This window comes from Ambystoma mexicanum, chromosome 12 (genome assembly GCF_040938575.1).
Source record: "Ambystoma mexicanum isolate Mex_15411 chromosome 12, UKY_AmexF1_1, whole genome shotgun sequence".
NCBI lineage: Eukaryota > Metazoa > Chordata > Amphibia > Caudata > Ambystomatidae > Ambystoma > Ambystoma mexicanum.
The window spans coordinates 171,694,968-171,716,406 of NC_090936.1; the positions used below are offsets into that span (position 1 = coordinate 171,694,968).

General features: G+C 45.6%; 1 protein-coding gene across 1 annotated transcript in view; it reads right to left on the minus strand.

Annotated features, from left to right (window-relative positions):
* The window catches only part of ZFC3H1 (zinc finger C3H1-type containing), a 1,590,362-nt gene that overhangs the window by 847,854 nt on the left and 721,069 nt on the right, over positions 1–21,439 (minus strand). The window contains exon 18 of the mRNA XM_069628251.1: positions 4,162–4,283. Within this exon, the coding sequence (XP_069484352.1) occupies positions 4,162–4,283 (122 nt within the window). The remainder of the gene's footprint in view (positions 1–4,161; positions 4,284–21,439) is intronic.

Consider the following 21,439-nt stretch of genomic DNA (forward strand, 5'->3'; position numbering starts at 1 on the left):
AGGTCAGTCCTGTTTCTTGGGAGTCTGGAGTATCTTCCAAAAGCTCTAGGCCAGTTAAAAACAAGGCACACAATGTGGTGCTCCTCTCCCTGGCTTTACGGTTTCCAGCAGCAACTCTGGAAATTCAACCAGCTCCGAGATGGATGGTGGTTTACTTTGGAGTTGATTGGTCCCACCAACTCAAGGAGAGAAGTCATCCTTGCAGGGGCTTCTCCGTCGATGTGAACTTGGCGTTTCGGCACTGCAGCAGGGCTTCACCAGGCAAACCAACGGTCAGGAGTTGCAACAGGCGTCCTCTTCAAGCTCTTCGGTTCCTTCCGCCAGTGGTCAACTGCCTTCCAAGCCAAAAGACTCCCCATTTATTCAGTTCACTCTCTTTCATTCCAGCCCAGCTGTCCGTCACCCAGCAGGGTGGCTGTCCTTGCCGGACAGTCAGCCAGCCAAACATCACAGAGTGCATTTGGGTGTCCTAGGAGACTAAGCACAGGGAGTTTCGGGCACCTCCCTCACTTCCTCCCTACCCCAGACAGTCTGGAGCCAGAGGTGGGCTTTACTCCTGAATCCCGCCAAAGGCTGTTAGGCAGAATTGCATGCAGTACCCTCTGGGAACACCACACACAATTAGGACTACAGGTGTAAGCAAAAACAAACCTTTGGTATAAGTCTGTACCACACACTTTTTGGTAGTGAGCTGAGAAGCTAGGCTTATCTCAAGAGGGAATGTGAGCAGTAAACTAAGTATCGCATCGCAATCACAGTGGTTCAAGTAGACACTTAAGGTTTCTTGGTAAAAATACTTATACATTTATTTACACAATCATTTAGAAAACATTCACTAATAGAAATCAACTTAATATTAAACACCAATAAACTACAGTAACAAACAGTTGTAGGGACAGTTTGTGCTCCCCTGAAAAGGGAGCCAAATGGCACTTCGTTTGTACAATGATCAGAAAACACTTCTGTCAGGCAATGCAAAGGTTCAGTGTACCAGGAGGGTCAGTTCAATTCAATAGGCCAGGCCAAAGTCAATAGTCTAGTGTTCTTGGATAGGACAGATCAGTTCTGGTAACAAACTGAAAAGTCTTTGTAAAAGTTCTTAGAAGCAGTTTAGATGAAAAAGAAAAAATGATATGCTGGGTCACAAGCTGATTAGGCCTGTAAATTGGGAACATTTCAAGAACTTTCACCATAAGAGTTAGGATCTCAAACGGATGGCAGAGCACCTTAATGTGAAGCAAAATGTTTCCCTGAAAGCGTTGGTTCCTGACAGTTCCTGCAGATCTCACTGTTCCTGAGCCTCAGTCGTGGGGACAAGAGGAAGGACATCAGGGGACTCCTTCACTGCATTGGATCGTCTGAGCAAACAAAATGGAGTCAGTTCGTTTCAAGTAGCCGTTACTTCAAGACACAAACTGGTTTCCCTCTCCCTGGCTAAACCTTCACCAGTATTGAGAATGGTATCCAGGTGTCTTCTGAGATGATTGGTCCCATCAACTCAAAAGGAAGAAGTCGTCCTTCAAGGAGCTTCTCTGTCGAATGGAGTTCTGCCAATTCGGATTTGCAGCAGGGCTTCACCGGGCAAATCAACGGTCCAGTGGTTGCAGCAGCAGTCCTCTACCAGCTCGTCTTAGGTTCTTTCGTTCCAGTGGTCGACTCTGCTTTCCAGTCCAAGAGAATCGCCTTTTAAACAGTTCTCACCCTTTCATTCCAGCCTAGCTGTCACTCACACAGCAGGATGGCTGCCCTTGCTGGACAGTCAGCCAGCCAATCACGAAAGAGTGCATTTGGGTCTCCTAGGAGACTAAGCACGGAGTTTCGGGCAACTTCCTCACTTCCTACCCACCCCAGACACTCGGGCCCCAGAGGCGGTCTTCAGACTTGAAACCCACGATAGGCATAGGAAAAAAGGGACCAAACCTGGTTTGGCGTGCAGAGAAACACTAGAAGGACCTTTTCAAAAAGAAATGTCAATAAAAGACCAGGGCCCGTTTAAACAAAGCAGTTTAAGGTGCCATCTTGAAAAAGATGGCTCCCGTGATTTTTAGCTACGGGTGTTCGTGGTCGTGAAAAACCATGGTAGTTTGTTGTAAAACCACTGCCACCAGCCTTTCCAATAGGAAAGGCTAGCTTTGACTGCTACATGAGTATTTAGACACGGGCTACTATGTAACCCCTCCAGCACTCCATTTTAAGATAGGGTGTGCTGGGTCTAGGGATTTGGAAAGAGTAAAGTCAATTTCACTTTACATTCTCTGGGAAGCAGTAGTTTATCCCAGAGAAGGTATTTAAACCTTTGGGAAGTCTAAAAGACATTTCTGTGTCACTGCACTGAGGGTGCTGTGTAACACATGAAAACATGATGCCTATGGTGTTATTTAAAACTCCATAATCAAAGAACACAAGTGTAAAACACATCAAAATACATGAGTGGGGGAAAAGGCTCACACTCTTTCAAGGTAATAAAATCCAGTCCTCAAAATCCAGCAAAGTTGCTGGGGGTCGGTAAGGGAAGTAGCACATTCATGAGAATTCTCCCCAACAGTGTGTGAAAAGGCTAAAGTGTGAAGTGTACACAGAAGAAAATCTCAAGGATGATGCATGCTTTTGAGATTGTAATACAGTAAACAAGAGAATCCCTAGGCAGTCGCATGCCCTTAGGATTTTACACTAGCTGAAACCTGAAGAGAAAACCTGGAGAAGGAAATCATTCCAGAATGAAGGAGATTGTTGGAACTTTGGGTTTATGGCATCGGGGGAAAAGGAGCCACTCCCTGGAACTGTGAACATTTGTCCACTTGGACCTTTTTGCTAAGAATTATATCTTGGTGTTGAATCTGACCATTTGTGCAACTTGAAATCAAGAATTAATATTCAAGATTTTGTTTTTGAGTGAGGGCCAGACTAGAATTTTGGACACAGGACATACCTTTGCTTTGTACCTCTTGACGAAGGACAGACCCACTAGTTTGAGATGAGGTAGGGAAATACCTCCTAGATTAGGGATAGTGAGACAGTTTCCAACCCCTTTATTATTTTAAATACAAGTTTATGACCACAATCCTAAGCCTTCCGTGTCTCAGTCCTAGTTCCTCACAATTGCAACAGCAAATGTCTAATGTCAAAATCTAATAGCTATATTTTTATACAACTACAGTGTGCGTTTTCTAAACTATAGATGTGTTCGAAGGTATTTGTACTCAACTACACACCCCTTCTCCCTCCTAGACTAAGAAGCTTGGCTGTTTGACCATAGCTACCAAACCTTTTGGATAATTCAAGGCACACCTAATAGCTGGAGCCCTGTACCCATAAGAGTGATTATTCTATAGTCCTACCACAGTTGGACTTTAGTAAAACGCCACAACAATGAACCACCTCAATTTTTCAATTTTCATCATTATGTGATGTTGTGGTTATCCTAAAATGCTGTGATAGAATAGTGGTAATAATGTAAAGATCGTTTCATCTTTGTGCGTACCCCATCCATGTACTCTTCAGCTACACAACAAGAGAAAACCTACCAACTTGACTTCGAAGCCCAATGAGTCTCTTCCTCATACCCACTAAAGTATTGAAGTGAAAATGAAACTGCCTAATATCTTCCTAATACAGATGCTTGCATGGATTTCCTAGAAAGTGTGGTTTGGAAACTTGTTTTTATTGATAGTAGCCCATGCTGGGCACTACTTTTTTATTTCCAAGTATAAAAACGCACACATCCATAGACAAAATTGCAGGTACAACAGAACATGTTGTGTTGTATTAATCTTTGTATATGTCTGGTATGCTTGACAGTGATCAAATGTAAAATAACATTCTTTGCCTGAGTGCAATATTTATTTTCTGCAAGACAATCAGATTTGTCTAACTTCTTGCGCTCTGGATAATCTGCGTTTTCAAAAAATTAGACACCCTGACAAGCACGGAAGAAAATATACAGGTTCTGATGTCAGAGGGGTGGAACAGTGGACAAAGAAGGCCAGTGCAGGAACTGACATAAGACTTGCTTTGAGTTTCTCACCAGTCATGGGTCTTATTGAAACACTATTTAGAAATATTTTGCTTGGTTATTAGCAAGATCTACATCTATTTTCTTGATTCAACATGTCACGTTGAGTCTTACAAAAACCAAGAAAGACAAAAAATGTAAATGTGTACCTGCTGCAGGGGTTATTTCCTCCTCACTGCTTTTCTCAGTGCATCCGATTAAGGCAGGATTGTAGGAAAGAATGTCTTGAAACAACTCTTTTCGACTTAAGGTACAATCTCGCATATGCTGCCTATAAACACAAATCATGAGTCAATCAATTCAAGGTGTTCCAATCAACTGTGAAAACAACCGAATTCACAATTCTACAGAAGCAAATTGACTGTTACCAAATATATAAATACAGTTTGAGAGCACTTTGAAGATGGTGTTTTAAACATTTTTATATCAGTGAGGCTGTGATACAAATGAGTAAAAAGAATATCTTCCAGTTTAGTAAAAGTACATATATTCTGCCATGAATGAAAGGTTACAGAATGTGAGTAATAAAGCAATAGCTATTCGTACAAAAAGCAAAAATAAAAGGTTTTCAAGAATTCAAGTATGTGTTTAAAGTTATCAGCCTGTAAAATATATTGGACTGTTCAGGAATATGACTACTGCACTTGCACATATTTGCTTTCTATACATCTGTTGGTAAAAAAGCAAATTGTTGAGCAAAATAATAAGTTCCAATCACATTAGCCCATTATAATCCTTGAATCGCTTGAATTATCAGAGTATTTAGAATCCAACCAACAATGCATATACTTAAGAAATACTGATTAAGCCGATACTTTTTTCATGCTTAGAAAGGTGTCTATAAATAGATTGACAAGTTCACTGTTACATGCCATCAGGCAACAGTGTCAGCTTAAAGCCCAGACATTTTGCAATTGCTGTGGCAGTTCATTCCATATACGGTTCAATATAACTCATTTTTTACATTTTGAAAAAATGGTTTCACTGGAATTTTCAAGGTAGAGTGCCGTCATTAACAAAGAACTCTGATATTACTGCTCTAAACTGTACTTGTTATGAACTTTTTTTTAAAGTATCTTCTGGTGAGGAATTACACAAATCAATATTAAGAGTTATACAAGGGGTTTACACCAAGTCATTTATAACTCAAAGAGGTTGCTCCGACTATGCAGTCATACTACACTGTTGGGATGCAAAAGAGATGCTCAGGGATGTGTTCATCATCAGGACAGAGGACGGTCCACACAGTGTGTACTGAAATATGCTCAACTTCTAGTAAAGCATGAAGAATTATCTACGTTCACTTCTAAATGCTTAAAAGATCCAAGACAAACATACAAAAACCTGTGTAGAGGTCACAAATTAGCAAACCTTCACTTAGCCAAGTAGTCCGAATGCAACCAGCGTTCCGCAGAAGAGAACAGGGCAGGCGAAGAAGACACGCAGTACCACTAACTTATTGAGATGGAACGCCGAAGGAACTTTGGGCACCAATGACCCACTGGTGCATAATGCAGCATTGGATTTGTGGAAAATTACGAGGGACGGAGCTTTGCAGGAAAAAGCCTGGATTTCACCTACATGCCTAGTCGACGAGTAAAGCAGTCTTCCATGACAGGAACTTGAGTGGAACTCAATGCATTGGTTTAAATGGAGGTTTCATGCGTCTTGAAAAGGCATTCAGCTCCCAGGGTGGAGCAAGTCGTCCGACTAGTGGTAAGTAACAGAAAAGGCCACCGATTAATTATTTTATCTAGCGGTTGGAACGCAGCGATGTTTTAGGGAAGCAGATATATCGGGAGATCACCAGGAGGTGCACCTAGATGCAGGGATGTGCTAGGCCAGACTTATCTAGCAACAGCACATATGGCAAGAAGTCCTATGGCTCAATGGTAAATCGATCTCAGGCCCACGCTACACACCAGTGGGAGAAACGTGTCCATTAACTCTTCTAACAATTAAGCATGGAAGGAGTGCATGCTCGGGCTAGAATGTCCTTGCACTCCGAAAGTAGCTGAATATTGCAGAATTCTAGGAGCAGAGGAGCCAAGACATCTGGTTCAGGGAGGGTGGGTTGTGCTGGAGGAGTGCACCGTCACTCCTGGAAAGCAGATCACACAGAGGCGGAAGCTACTTCAAGGAGCAGAGGGCAGAGCAAGGAGGTCAGAGTACCAGAACGGTCTCTTCCCCTGGGGAATGTGAAGGCATCATCCTCCAGACTCTACAGATGAGGGAACCCGCCGGCAAAGGACGAGCACCTGGCGAACAGGTTGATTTCCAGAATGCCCCAACGATGGAAAATCCAGTAGAATTGAGACTCCTGGAGTTCCCATTCATGGCGGGAGCAGAGTTCTCTACTGAAGGAATCCGCCATCGTGTTCCGAGCAGCTGGTAGGTGGAAAGGAAGAAGAAATGAACCATCTAGTGCTCCAGCACCCACTTCCACAACATCTGTGCTTTCCGGACAGAAAGACCTGGTTCCCCCTGCTTGCGTATACAAAACATGGTTGTGGTGTTGTACGCACCACACGACTTCTACACTGAGGATGAAAGGACCCGAGGGACCAAAAGACAGCACACAGCTCCAGATGAATATGGAGAGACTTCTCGTTTGTCCAGAGAGCCCTGGCATGTAGGTTCTCTGCATGAGCACCTCAGCCTTCCAGGGAGGTGTCCGTTGAGACAGTGATTTGGTGTGGAGGAAGACGAAAAGGAACACCATGTACTAGGTGAGGCCTGGCTGACCAAACGCATAGTGCTTCCCAATCCTGGTGCATTGGAGGGACCTTGGCACCCCGGTACCAGAGGCCTGCTGCCAGCGTGCATCAGGGAACTCGTGGAGAGGGTGCAAGCAGAGCTTGCAAGGCTGAAGGTGAGGAATGCATGAGGATATTATCCAGACAGGGATTTTAAGAGACAAGGGTCATTGACCGTTGAGAAGGCAGCTGGACCTTGGCCAGAAGGTATTGCACCCTCTCTTCTGAAGGAGTCGCCAGTCAAGAACATGTGTTCAGTTTAGTGCCCAAATAGAGAAACCGAGGAGACTGGGTCAGACAGGATTTTGAAAAGCTTACAGAGAATACCAGTGATTGAAGGCATTGGATAGTCTGTGTGGTACGCTGGGCAGCCAGGGAAATTATGTTGCCCGCACTAGCCATTTGTCTAGATACAGGTAGAGGTGTGCACCTGAGCAAAGGTGCTTCTCAACTGGGGCCAGGCAGTTGGTGAAGATCGTTCAGGCCGACTGCTGGCCAAAGGGCAGCGCATGGAATTGGTAATGGCAGCCTAACCCTGCAGATCCAAGGTAAAGGCATGGTTTTTAATTAACTGGGTAGTGGAAATCTGCATCCTCTAGATCCAGCGATTCCAGAAAATCCAATTTTTTGCAGTTGGGATAAAACTTGTTGCAGAGTAACCATACGGAAAGTTTGAGCCTTGAGGAATTTGTTTAGGACCAGAAGGTCTAGGATGGGCCACCAATCTCCTGTTTTTTTTATACTAGAAATTACCAGTAGCATACTGTAGCATATTGTACAAACAATTTTCATTAACAGCATACATATTCCACCTCAAAAACAGCCATAAATAGCAACTGAAAGCCACCCCTCCACCCCAAAACTCAGGAGATGCTTGCTTCTATACACTGCATCAGAACAGGCAGGTATTTAAAATACAACTAACTGTACAAAATAAGCCTGGTGTGACCATCTCTAAGTAACAAGGCCTGTAACAATTGGGGAGCTACATGTTTTTAAAAAAAAATTATAATTATATGGGATACATTACTCACCGTAATCGTATTTCTGATGCTTGTTTCTGCTTAGATTCACATGCTGTGCATAGGCGGACATCTAGTGGAAGCTGCAGAGTATTAGTTTGTTTTTCGAAAACTTGAAAAGGAGCGTCAAATAGGGCGTGCCAGCAATACTATCGCTAGTGTGACGTCCACTGTACCCATTATCCCTCAAGCGTGTAGGACCCTCAGATTGCATTTTTTCTGACACGAGGTAGCATGAGGAGTAGCGGGAGTACAGAGTATCAAAGCAGGTAAGATAGATAAAAATACAAGCATCCATGAGCCTTCTTTCAAGGGGAGGAAGGGCGGGCGCATGTGGTTCTAAGCAGATACAAGAATCTTACGGCGAGTAATGTATCCATTCTGAGGCTTGTAGAATCTGCTTAGATCACATGCTGTGCATAGATAAGCAAGCAGTGTTAGAAGGAGGAGGTGGGATGTGAGAAGGGGCATGAAGGAACAAATGTCTTAGAACCGCTTGTCCCACTTGAGTATCTGTCTTGGAATGAGTGTCAATGCAGTAGTGCTGAGTAATAGTGTGAATAGAGCTCCATGTAGCTGCTTTGCAAATGGTGTCAAGGGGTACATTTGTAATGAAAGCCAGAGCGGCCCCAGTACCTCTTGTAGAGTGGGCCCTTGGTGTAAAAGTCAGCGTTTTATCTGCAAGAGAGTAGCACAGTTGGATACATCTGACTATCCATTTAGTGATGGCACCTTTAGAGACGCAATCTCCTTCTCTGCCTAGAGCTATGGAGACGAACAGTTGATTTGTCTTTCTTAGAGGTCTGGTCTTGTCTTCTCTTCAGAGTAGAGGACCGCTCTCGTCACATCTAGTGTGTGGAGTTTCACCTCAGCAGAGCTTTCGGGTTCTTGGAAGAAGGCCAGTAGCTCAATGGACTGGTTAACATGGAATTTTGAAATGAACTTAGGTGAAAACCTAGGGTGAGTGCAAAACCAGTTTATCCTCATTAACAGTAAAGAAAGGATCCTGCACTGACAGAACTTGAATTTTACTAACCCTTCTTAGGGATCTAATGGCTACTAAGAAGGCAGTTATATATGTCAGGTGTTTGAGACTAGCTTTATGCATGGGTTCAAAGGGAGGTCCCATGAGTTTAGCAAGCACCACATTAAGGTCCCAACCTAGTGGTGGGTTAGAAATTGGAGGGTGGAGTCTCTTTTTCCCCTTCCATAAAGGCGTTGACCACTGGCACTTTCCACCATGACACCTTGTTATGGGAGGTGGTATAGGCTGACAGCGCCGCGAGGTGTACCTCTAGTGAATTAAATCCTAACCCTGCATCCAGTAGGTGGAGCATATAGGTGACAATGTTTGAAGCAGTACAATCAATTGGGTTGATTTGTTTATTCTGGCACCAAATAACAAATATTTTCCACTTATCAAAGTAACAGTGCCTTGTGTTAGGTTTTCTTGACTCTTTTAAAGATATCCATACATCTCTGAGGTAAATTGAGATGGCCGAACGCTATGACTTCAGGAGCCATGCTGCCAAGTTTATCGAGTTGGGTTGAGGATGCACGGTTTACCCTTCGTGCTGGGAGAGTAGGTTGTACCAGCACGGGAGTCTGATGGGATTGCACACCACCAGTTTGCGTAGGTGTGGGAACCATGGTTGTCTCGCCCACATAGGAGCAACTAGGATGAGCGTCATTGATTCCCTGCGTATTTTGTTGACCACCAATTCATCCATAGAGCGTTCTCCTTGGAACCTGGCTGGGGGAACCTGGATGCGAATTCTGGGCATTGTCTGTTTTTGCCTGTGGCTAATAGGTCTTTAATGGGGAAACCCCACTGAGAGAAGAGATCTTCCACGACTTCTTCATGTAGTCGCCACTCGTGTTCCTCTGTGAGGGGATCTCTGCTCAGAGCATCTGCTAGTGAATTGAGATCCCATGGAACATATTGGGAAGACAGGTAAATATTCCGTGTGAGTGCCCATTTCCAGATTTTCTGGGCAAGCTTGGACAGATTTGATGAACAAGTGCCCCCTTGTTTGTTTAGGTAAAACATTGCCGTTGTGCTGTCTGTTAGGACCTGCACTGACAGGTTGGAAAGGAGGGGTTCGAATGCCTGAAGCGCTCTGAAGACTGCCAGAGGTTTTAGCAGATTGATGTGATTCTGAGCCACTGTGTGAGACCAGAGACGCTGAACTGTGTAGTGAAGGTGGTGAGCTCGACACCCTGCCAGTGATGCGTCTGTTGTGACGGCTTGTATTTCTGCATCGCAAAAGGGTTTCACCTTTGTAAGATTCTCTTATCCACCAGCAAAGACTTAGTACTAGTGTTGGCGAAACGACCACTAGATAGTCCCACTGACCACTTGCCTTAGACCACTGTTTCGCCAACCATTCCTGCATGGGTCGCATGCACAGGCGCGCGTGGGGACCAGGTAAATGCAATACGTCATCATGCCTAGCAAACATTGCTTTGCGCACCCTTATCTGGCGACCGGACTGATAGAGGAATTTGCAGCAAAAGATTTCGAATTCTTTCCTCTGATGGAAAGGCAAAGCCCTCTTGGGTGTTTAGAACAGCTCCTAGGAAGTGTTTTGAGGTGCTTGGGACTAGGCTCGATTTTTTCTCGTTGATTGAGAAGCCCAATTGGAAGAGGTCGATTGTTCTTTGAATGTTGGATCTTCAAATTACGGGGGTTTCCAATGTGATGAGCCAGTCGTCTAGGTAAGGGTACCCCGGGATTGCCTGCCTGCGTAGGTGCGCCGCCAGTAACTTGGTGAATAGCCTTGGAGCCGAGGCTATTCCGAAGGGCAGCACCTTGAACTGGTATTGCTGGCTGTCTACCTTGAAACGCAAGAATCTTCTGTGCATCTTTCATATCCAATGTTGCCATGTAATCCCCTCTTTTTAGTAGGGGGATTACTTCCTGGAGTGTAGTCATGCGGAATTTCTGTGGCTTGACATGTTTGCAGGGCGCAAGTCTAATACTGGGCGCATTGTTAGATCTTTTTTTGGCACAAGGAAGTAGGTTGAATAAATACCCTTGTTTACCTGGTTGCCCAGGACGAGTTCTTTTGCGTCCTTTGCAAGAAGGACGACGATCTCTTAGAGGAGGATTCTTTGGTGCTCCAAGGAGTATCTTCTGTCTTGGAGGATGGTTGCGGGGCCGTTCTAGTTGCTCTATACAGTATCCCGCAGATACTGTGGACAGCACCCATCTGACCGAAGTGATCCCTCCCCATGCGTGGGTGAAGATGGAAATGTGCCCCCCTACTGGGGATGCATGGGAAGGAACCCGGAGCGGAACGTCACAGCTGTTTATTGGGTGGTGTAGCGCCTCTTCCTGGGCTGCCTCTCCCCCTACTGCGGCCCCTGCGTTGACCTCTAATGAAACTTTGGGTAGCCTGCTGATTCCTGCCCCATGGGGTTCCTTGACGCTGATAGTAATTGGACCCTCTTTGGGAGTTTTGGCCGCGAAAGTGACAAAAATTGTTATTTCCCCTTTGACCTGAGGGCTTATTTGTCAGTTGGCCGAGGGACTTTAATGTTTCGTATTCATCCCTAGCCGTCTTCAGTGCTTCCTCCATTGCTTTCCCAAATAGGATGTTCGGTTCCACCGTCATGTCTATGACTGTGGCTTGGGTCTCAGGCTTAAACCCTGATGGTCTTAGCCAAGCAAGGCGTTTAATAACTATGCCTTCTGCTTTTGGTCTCCCTGCATTATCAGCTGCATCGAAGTTTGCCTTAAGAATGCATCCAGACACTGATCTTTCGTCTGATGCAATTTGGGCCAACTGGCTCTTTAGAAGTTCGGGTGCAGAGGCAATTAGGGCAGCTACCTGTTCCCATTGGTGGCAGTTGTAGCTTGCTAACAGAGTGGTAGTGTTGGCAATGCGTGCTTGGTATGCTGACGTGGATGCCACCTTCCCCCCCAGAGCAAATATTCTTTTGCTCCCTTTGTTCGGGGGTGCTTCAGAAGAAGCTAGTGGTGTTCCCGCACTCTTTCTGGTGGTTACCACCAATGAGTGGGGTTTTAAATGACCCCTTATGTATAATGGATCGGAGGGAGCGGCCCTAAATTTTTCTACTCGTGGATTAACCGCCCGAGTAAGAATAGGGGTTACCAGAGAAAGATCGATTCTGCGCTGGATCGATTTTAAAACGGGGATAGTTTGGGCAATGGATTTACTGTCCCCTAGAATTTCTGCTGCAAAATCTCTCTTGTTGGACATTTGTGTGTCAATTTGTTTGTTATATTATTTCTAATGCGCACCAGACGAAAGGGTATCAGGGCACAATAGACATCAAAAGGGTTGTTCAGCTTTGGTTACATTGATGTGCAAAGTCAAACATGTAATACAAGAAGTAGGGGACCTATGTACAACATAGCAAGATTTACATAAATTTACAATTGTAGGATGCAAGTTACACAACGGTAAGACACCATAGATAATAGAAGTAATATACATATGGCCAGTGCATGCAGGGATGCTAGTCAGGGCAGAATTGGGTGCCTGTCAGTGGTCATTTTCCTTGAGCCAGTGGATGAGATTGGACCTGAAGCATGTGTAGGGTAGGTCTTCCCTCAGTGGTGGAGGAAGGGAGTTCCAATATTGGACAGCTTTGACCGGGAAGCTTCTTCCTCCGGTCTTGGTGCGTTTGAATCTGGACAACAATAGGAGATTTGCGTTGGCAGATCTCATAGGGAGGTTGGAATGTTATCTGGTAAATCTAGCTGTAAAGTATTGTGGGGCAGCAAAGTGGAGCCATTTGTGTGTCAGGGAGGCAGTTTTGAGCAGGATTTTGTCTTTTGTCGAGAGCCAGTTGTTGGATCTTCTAAGGTCGGAAATATGGGCTTTCTTGGGGAAGCTTAAGGCCCCTCTCAAAACATTATTTTGTAGGATCTGGAATGTAATGATTATGTATTTGTTACTACCCAAGTATAAGGCGTTGAAATAGTCCAGTTTAGACAAGACAAGGGCTCTTGCTAGGGTGATGCAGTTATTGGAGGAGAGGAAGGGCTTGGCTGCTCTGATTAGCTTACAGTTGTAAGAGGTGGACGAGGCCATGGAGTTGACTTGCTTAGCGAAGGTGAGTGTGGAGTCCAAGTAGAAGCCCAGGGTTTTGACCTCTTTGGCTACTTCGATATTGTTGTTATCTATTATGAAGTTGGAGTAGTTTTGTCCTAGTTTAGTGAGGTGGGTGGGGGTGCAGAGGATGAAGAGTTCTGTTTTGTCATCATTCAGACAGACCGTGGGAGGCCATCCATGCCTGGATGATGAGGTACACTCCATTCGCCAAATCCTTGTTATAATCGCCCGTCAACGAGATGAGGATGTGCATCCTCGGCATAGTTAGTGTAGGCGATACCCAGGCCATCTACATTCTCAAAAAGGGGCTTTGTGAATATATTGTACAGGGCGGGTGATACACCAGATCCTTGTGGCACACCACAGGTGATGGGTATGGGGTCTGCAGCTACTAGAGGCGAAGACACGTATAGGTCTATTGTCGAGGAAGGATTTGATCCAGCCTATCGCCTTTTGTGAGAAGTGTGCTGCAGAGTCTAAGTGATTACAGAGGGCCTTGTGGTCAACTAGGTCGAACGCCGCAGAGAGATCAAGCAGCAGCAGTAGGGCCGCCTTGCCGTCATCTATCTCAGTGCGTCTATTTGAGCCTTAATGTCGATAAGCGCGGTTTCAGTTCCATGTTGTGGTCTGAAACCCGATTGCCATACACCAAGGAGGTGATTGCTTTCCAGATATTGTTGGATTTGGGTGTAAGCCATTTTGTCAAAGATTTTGAGCAAGAATGGGACTGTGGTAAGTGGGCGATAGTTGGTAGGGATGGACAGGTCTAGGGTTTGTTTTTTGAGTAGGGGGGGGGGGGGGGACCAGGACTGTTTCAGGTTGTTAGGGACAGTGCCTGTGGAGAAGGAAGCATTTATGAGTTTGGAGATGAATGGGGAGAGGTCGCGAGCAGCATCTTTGATGGTTTGAGCTGGGCAAGGGTCTCTGTGGCAATTGGATGGTTTGATAATAAGGATAGCTTTTTCAACTTCTAGGATACTTTGTTGAAGTTAAAGGGTACGTATGAATGGGTGGGTTGGTTGTCTCCTGCGGCTTAGAGGTTGTGTTAAGCTTGGTAGACTGAAGGAGTATTTCTTTTTTGTTGTTAATCTTGGCTTGGAGGGGTTATCTTATTAGATAGAGCAGTCCGAATACTGGTGCACCAGTCTTTAATCTTCAGACATGTGTCTGGGGATTGGATGGGCGTGTCTAACTGAGTATGGTGAACAGCTCTTTAGTGTTTGAGTTGGCTTGGGTAATGCGCAGATTGTATGAGGTTTGTTTGGCAAGGCAATCTCTTTTTTATAGAGTGAGGATATTTTGCTGAGGCTATATTTGCTAGTGATGGAGGGGTCTAATCTCCAGATTTGTTTGCACTTCCGTTTGTCAAGTCTGATTGCTTTCAAGTGGGGGGTGAACCAGGTGTTTACATGCTTTTTGGGTTTGCTTTTTCTAAGTTTGAGTGGCGCTATGGCATCTATGGAGGATAGCATTATTTTGTTGTACTCTTCTACCAAAGTAACCGGGTCTGAGTGGAAGCGAGTTCAGAGTGGGGAGAATCAGAGGAATGATATTTTCAGCTGTAATATTTATTTTATTTCTAGTGGGAATGGCCGGGACTATGCTGGTGACAGTAGGGAGGGAGGGGTGGTGGGTCGCTATGGCAAAGGCAATCAGGTGGTTGTCGGACCAGGGCCGAGGTGTAGCAGTAGTAGTAACGGATACCTGGCAGTTGAGCTCTTCAATCCAGTCAAGGGTCCTACCTTTAATGTGGGTTGGACCTGTGACTTTTTGGGTGAACACTAGTTCCTTAAAGGGATAGTCCAGTAAAAAAAATGTATTTTAAAAATAGATAGGCAACATTAAAAAAATACTAGCACTTTTTTTTTTTTAAACTTCCTATGTAAAATTTTGAGCTATTCAAGCTCAAAATTCGCAAAAGCAAGCACATGGCCTGTGCTGGCTTTTGCTTTTGCGGCACTAATGAAGGAAAAGCCAGCCAGCTGTACTAAACAAAAGCTACCGCTGGGTGGCTTTTCCTTCATTGGTTCCGGGACTCGGAGGACGCGGACCAGAGCAGGAAAGCTGCAGCTGAATCTGGAGGAGCCCGGAAAACTTAGAAATAAAACTGCAGCTTTAAAAACGTATTTATGTTTGCGGTCGCTTTTGAAGCGACCGCAAACATAAATACAACGTTGTGTTTGAAAACGCTGCGGTTTTTCTTTCCGAGTTTCTCAGGCTCCTCCGAGGCGGAGGAGCCTGAGAAACTTAGAAAGAAAAACCGCAGCGTTTTCAAACACAACATTGTATTTATGTTTGCGGTCGCTTCAAAAGATGCGGTTTTATTTCTAAGTTAGAAAAAAAAACGCAGCTAGTGCTTTTTAAAAAAAAATAAATAGCACTTACCGAGATTCAGCTGCAGCTTTCCTGCTCTGTTCTCCGGTCCCCGTCCTCCGCGTACAGCACCAATGAAGGAAAAGCCACCCAGCGGTAGCTTTTGTTTACTACAGCTGGCTGGCTTTTCCTTCATTAGTGCCGCAAAAGCCAGCACAGACGGGCATCCATTTCACAAAATGGATGCGCCCATGTGCTTGCTTTTGCGAATTTTGAGCTTGAATAGCTCAAAATTTTACATAGGAAGTTTTTTAAAAAAAAGTGCTAGTATTTTTTTAATGTTGCCTATCTATTTTTCAAATAAATGTTTTTACTGGACTATCCCTTTAAGGATAGTATCACGAGAGATACAACTGTTGAGCTGGAGGTGGTGGCGGATAGTAGCGTTGTTGGCAGGGTGGTGAGGTTGTTTAGCTAGGGGTTCGTAAATTTTAGGGAGTCTGGCGCGTAGTCTGAGGTTTCTATGGATGGGGCTACAGGGTAGAATGTCCCAGGTCGTCTGGTTCAGATATTTATTAAAGGGAGACACAGTTAGCTGGGTGCAGTGTGAGTGCCATAATGGGGTTGATTGTGCTGATTAAGTTTAGTATTATCCTAAGTAGGATGGTGTAGATAGTAGGAAGATACATGATCTATGAGTAAAGTGGCTGAAGGAGGTGAGGTGTAGCGTAGATGATGGGAGGGTGCTTTTAGCAGACGATGTGGAGAGGTGCGGAAATAGGCAGTAGGGCACAGTGCATGGGAAAATGACTAGGGGGGCGGGCGGTCAGCACAGCAAAGCAGTCATAGCAGGGTACACAGGCAGTATGCAGAGACAGGCAATCAGGGCAAGGTGCATGGGCCAGGTACATAGCCAATTTTGCGCAGTTAGGCAATCAGGGCAGGTACATAGGCAAGGCACATAGCCAATTTTGCGCAGTTAGGCAATCAGGGCAGGTACATAGGCAATTTGTGCAGTTAGGCAATCAGGGCAGGTACATAGGCAAGGTACATAGGACATTTTGCGCAGTAGGGCAATCAGGGAAAGGTACATAGGCAATTTTGCGCCTTTTTTTGCGCATAGGCAGTTTTGCACAGCCCATTTGAAAATGGGCTGCAGCTTTATCTAATACCAAATTAAGTAAAGGTTGATCAGAAACTGGTGAGTCATTCACTGGGGGATCTTTGGGAATAGGGGAGTCAAGACTATAGGCATCCGCCTCGTCTTCCTCTTCCTGGTCCTCATCGTCCCCATAGTTATCGACCCCTGCCTGGTCTTCCAGCATCTGTACTTCTGACTCCTCACCATATGGCTGCTAAGGCTCAATTATTGCAGGGTCTGAAACCAAACCCTGAACTGGAGTCTCAGAACTGAGCCTCTTAGTAGGAGGTTGAGGGTCTTTGGATCGCGAAAGGGGCAGAGGTAGCTGGTGTACTATGATAAATATGAAAGTAATTGGGGTCTTTTTCGAAGAAATCTACAAAAAGGGACATCTTCCTCATTACTCTATCAATGTCCTCCGAGTTCCATTGCTTGGAACCGGGGATAACCCTCTCCTGCTGTGGTGCCTCATCCATGTCTATATTCTGAAGAGTGGGAGGAACAGTCTTTCCCTTGGTGACAGGGACCTTGGACTTTTTTTTGTGTTTTTCCTTCTGAACCTGATGTTCTGAGGCTTTCTTATGTTTTTCCCCTTTCCCATGACTGGAGGAATATTTTCCTGAACTTTTCGGGTTCTCAATGTTTCGACGCTTGGCGTTGAGATTTGGAGGTGGTGTCAAGAGATTCGGGAGTCTTGCAAGACAGGCGTAGAATCTTGGAAGCAGACATAGAACATGCTACAGAAGTAGACGCTGAACGTGCTTCTTGGGGGAAGAGGTCAGATTCGTCTTCTGACGACCAAGTCTCAATGACTTTTGGTAATGTGGCACCCTTAGCAACCGTGGACGGTTGCTGTGTGTCGTGAGGCGACCGTGACCTGGAACGGCCAGAGGACACCAATTCGGCAGACCGCTCTCTTGATGCCTTCATTTGCCGATCGCTCGACATGCGTGTCGAATCTCAGCTGGGGTTAGTGTGCTTGGTGGAAGAGGTGTGTCACGCTCTTGGCGCCTGGTGATGTCCCCATAACTAAACCGTTGGTCAGTCCTCTGAGGTCGGGGGCTTGCGCATGGGTGCCTGACGACACCCCTGTGCCCTCGCCGTCCGATAAGGCGGCGTCGCTGCCATCGCTGAAGGAACCCACTGCGTCCATGGCCTCTAGCTGCCTGGCGTAGTGGGCCCAGCGCTTCGTCGAGCGGTCCTTGAGTGTCTTGGCCTTGAAGAGCTTACAAGCTCTACAATTAGCCTCGGGATGGTCCCGTGGGAGACACAAGTTACACGTATTGTGTTTGTCTACCCAGGGAAACTTACGGTTACACTTTCGGCAGAATTTAAAAGGGAGTACTCTCCATATGTCACTTATTGGCAGAGGGCGGGTATATGTAGGAAATTAGTGTGTTTGACCACCCCTGCCTCTCCCTACTAGCACAGGGCCGAGGCCAGAGGCCTGCCGAGGCCAGAGGACTTCCGAGGCCCCAAAGTCTGTCGTGTAGTCTCGACGGCTGTTCGGTCTCGAATCACCGACGTCAATCTTCATTGATCTTCGATGTATGGTTGGAAAACAGGGAATTTTTGTAATTATAAAGATAAACGGCTAAAGCCAAGGGAACTCTGCGATATGCTTGCGACAATTATGGTGAAAAAAAAACAATCTGAGGGTCCTACACGAGTGAGGGATCATGGGTACAGTGGACATCACACTAGGGATAGTATTACTGGCACACCCTAGTTCTACGCTCCTTTGAGTTTCAAAAAACAAACTAATACTCCGCAGCTTCTACTAGATGTCGGCCTATGCACAGCATGTGATATAAGCAGATTCCACAAGCCATATATATATATATATATATGTTTTAATATATGTTTTAATTTTATGCACTTTCCAAATCGGAACAGAACACCAACCATATTTAACTGTTTAAACATATTAAAGATCATTACCCCCCCCAACTACCACCCTGTCCCAGCCCCCCCACCCACCCCGGTTGCCTAAAATACAAATGTGGTATCTACCCAGACCTGAAAGAAAGTGAAGCATACAAGGTTTTACATATCACAGGGCTCCTCCTGACTTAACCCAACACCTCTCTTATGTCCACCCTAAACAAAGAATGCAACAAGGTCTCCCATGCCACAATGTCTGCCGTGGCCTCACCTTGGTTGCTCCATACCACTCTCTTCCACACTATTGTTTGTCACAGCCCACCTCTTCAGGTCTCACCACCAGTCCTCTACACCATAGCTATTCTCTGCTTGCCAAGAATGCATGCCAAATCTTACATTTTATGGGCGTGTCTGGCACCCGAAAGCACATCCAAACTCAGCCCACCTCCATGGAGCTGATCTGCCACCTTTTGCCAGTACAATCCCACTACCGGGCATGCCCAAAACATGTGTAACAAGCCCGCCTCCCCTGCACTTCTCCTGGGACACTCCTGTTCCGCAGCACCTGGGAACCTCGAAATCCTTTGAAGGGTCATATATGCCTTGTGCTGTATAAGCTGCAGTATTGCGTTCCTCGACACCCTTTTAAGGTATCCCAGCACTTGCGCCTATTGCGTATCCATAAACACTGCCCCCAAGTCCTCCACCCACTTATGTATCGCTGAAGGAGAGGGAGGCACATTGGTTAACTAGAGATCATATAGACTTTATATAGTATGCCCTCCTTCAGCCATGTCATAAAGGACATCCACCACTGCATTTTCCCCATCAGTTCACTATATGTGGGCCATCTGAGCACCATTTCCTTTTTGATCGTGCTATTTAACAAATAGTGACCTTTATGCAGTCTAGTGTATTCCATCAGCTCAGAGAAGGGTAAAAAGGGCAGATCTTGCAATAGGTCCCCTATTGTGGCCACTCCACAAGTTTACCCATCTAGTACGTACGCTCCTCCTGCACTGCTCCGTAAATGCCATCACCGAGATCAGCAGGATTTGCACTGAAATTGTGTCTGTGCCCAACTACCACCAGAGCACTACCCCCCTTTTCCTCACCCCCAATGACACCAAATGTGACCGTTGTCTGCCCCTCGGTTTCAGTGTCCACACCAATTCATTCAGATAAAAGCTAGACCCCTCAGGGTGCAACCTCAAAGTGTCCTGGGTCAATCCACCACAAACTGCATCTGCCTCGCCACATAGTATAGCTCAAACTGTGGGACCTTGATGCCGCTTTGAGCGTGCGGTCTATGCAACAGTGACAGCGCTGTGCAATTCCTCCCATTTTACCATAAAAACCCTCTACTAATGCGGTCCAAAGTTATAAAGAACGATCCAAGTATGTAGAATGGGACATTTACAAAGAAGTGCAGCAGTCTGGGTAACACTACCATCTTCAGCAGGGCCGCTCTCCCCAACGGTGAAAGGGGTAGTCTAGACCAGAACTTCATAGAGCTCCGACCCCCTCCAAAGCCCTCAACGTGTTCTGCGCATGCTCCATCACAGGGTGCCGATGCACGTTAATTCACAAATACCTAAAAGTAGACAATTCCCATTGGAACGCTACCGCGGGCAGCTGCCTCTCTTCCAGCCCACTGAACCCTGCAATGGGAAACAGTGCTGACTTGTCCATGCTAATTGTAACCCCTGACAGCGTCGCAAAATGTGCCATTGCCTTCAACAGAAATTTAAGATTATCTTCCGGATTCTGTATATACAACAGTATCATCTGCGTATAGTGAAATTAAATGTTTCATCCCTTCTAGGTCAATACCTGCCTCTCTGTATTCCGCCCTGAGGTACTGGGCAATGGGTGCCTTAGCTAGCACATAGGGCAATGGTGAAAGATGGCAGCCTTGTCTAGTACCTTTCTCCAGTTCCCATGCCTCTGAGATAAGTTTCCCCGTTTTGACCCTAGCCATCGGCCCAGTGTACACCAACTGCACCCATCTCATATATGCCTGTCCAAAACCAAACCTACGCAAAGTTGCGTAGAGCCAGTCCCACCTAACCGAATCAAACAGCTTATAAAGTGGCTTTGGAGCACGGCGTAGCCCAGGATGCTGTACTATCACATGGTGCAATTGTCTCAAGTTCCAGGACATGTTACGCTGATCAGGCAGTACCAAATTATGTATCACTTTTTTGCAAGTATGGATGTGAGTATCTTACTGGGTAGATACCTGTTAAGGTGCAGGGAACTCCCCCATCCATTACTCCAAGTCCAAAGCTCTGACCCTCACATCCCTCACTTGTACAGTTGCACCATGTCTTCCCTCCACCCTTCTCAGCCCACTTCCCACATGCTCATCAATGGGCCCCCACTTCTCCTGGATCACACCCATGTGATCTTTCACAACATTGCATTGATGTATTTCAATTTCCGTTCCCCGATGTTGGGCAAGATAGTTTCCAGTACCCTTTGGGTGCACTACAATAACCTTGACCTCCTGGCAATAGGGATCCAACCTTTGGTACAAGTCTGAACTACAAAGCTTGTAGTGTGGTCGAGCAGCCAGGCTCATCTCAAGAGGGGTCAACGTGAGCAGTAAGGTTGCGACACAGTTTCACAATACAGTTATCCAAATTACCACTTCTACTCAAGGTTTCTTGATAAAACAATTATTAGTTTATTTCACAGTCAGTTATATAAGGGAGCAAAGCATGTAACACTTCGATATATACTTCAAAATACACTTAGTTTTTCTAAATCGGATGATACCCATTGGGGATGGCACACAGACACGTCCTACACCCTCTGGTGACAAATAGCTAGAACACGGTGGACATTGATTTATCACTGGTACATTTAGAGCAATACTGAGTTTGGTGAAAAAGATAGAATAGAGGAATACAACAAATATTAACCAATAGTTCATAAACAGGTAAGCACTTTTAAACCCCTTCCAAAGCAGAGTAAATTAGCCCTTTCCTGGGGGAAAGGTCAAAGCACAAAGTCAGAGGTAAAGTGGAGTCTCCCAGGGAGCCAGTACAGCCAATGTTAATAGTACAATGTCAAGGGGAGCTGAAGATGATCTTTGCAGGTAGGTAAAAAGTCTTGCAATGTTTTTAGAAATGTTTGTAGAAAAATAGAACACTTGAAGATCCACAAGCTGAGAGGCTTGTGAGGGGCAAAGCTTTTGCAACTCTGCAAGGTAACCAAGACAG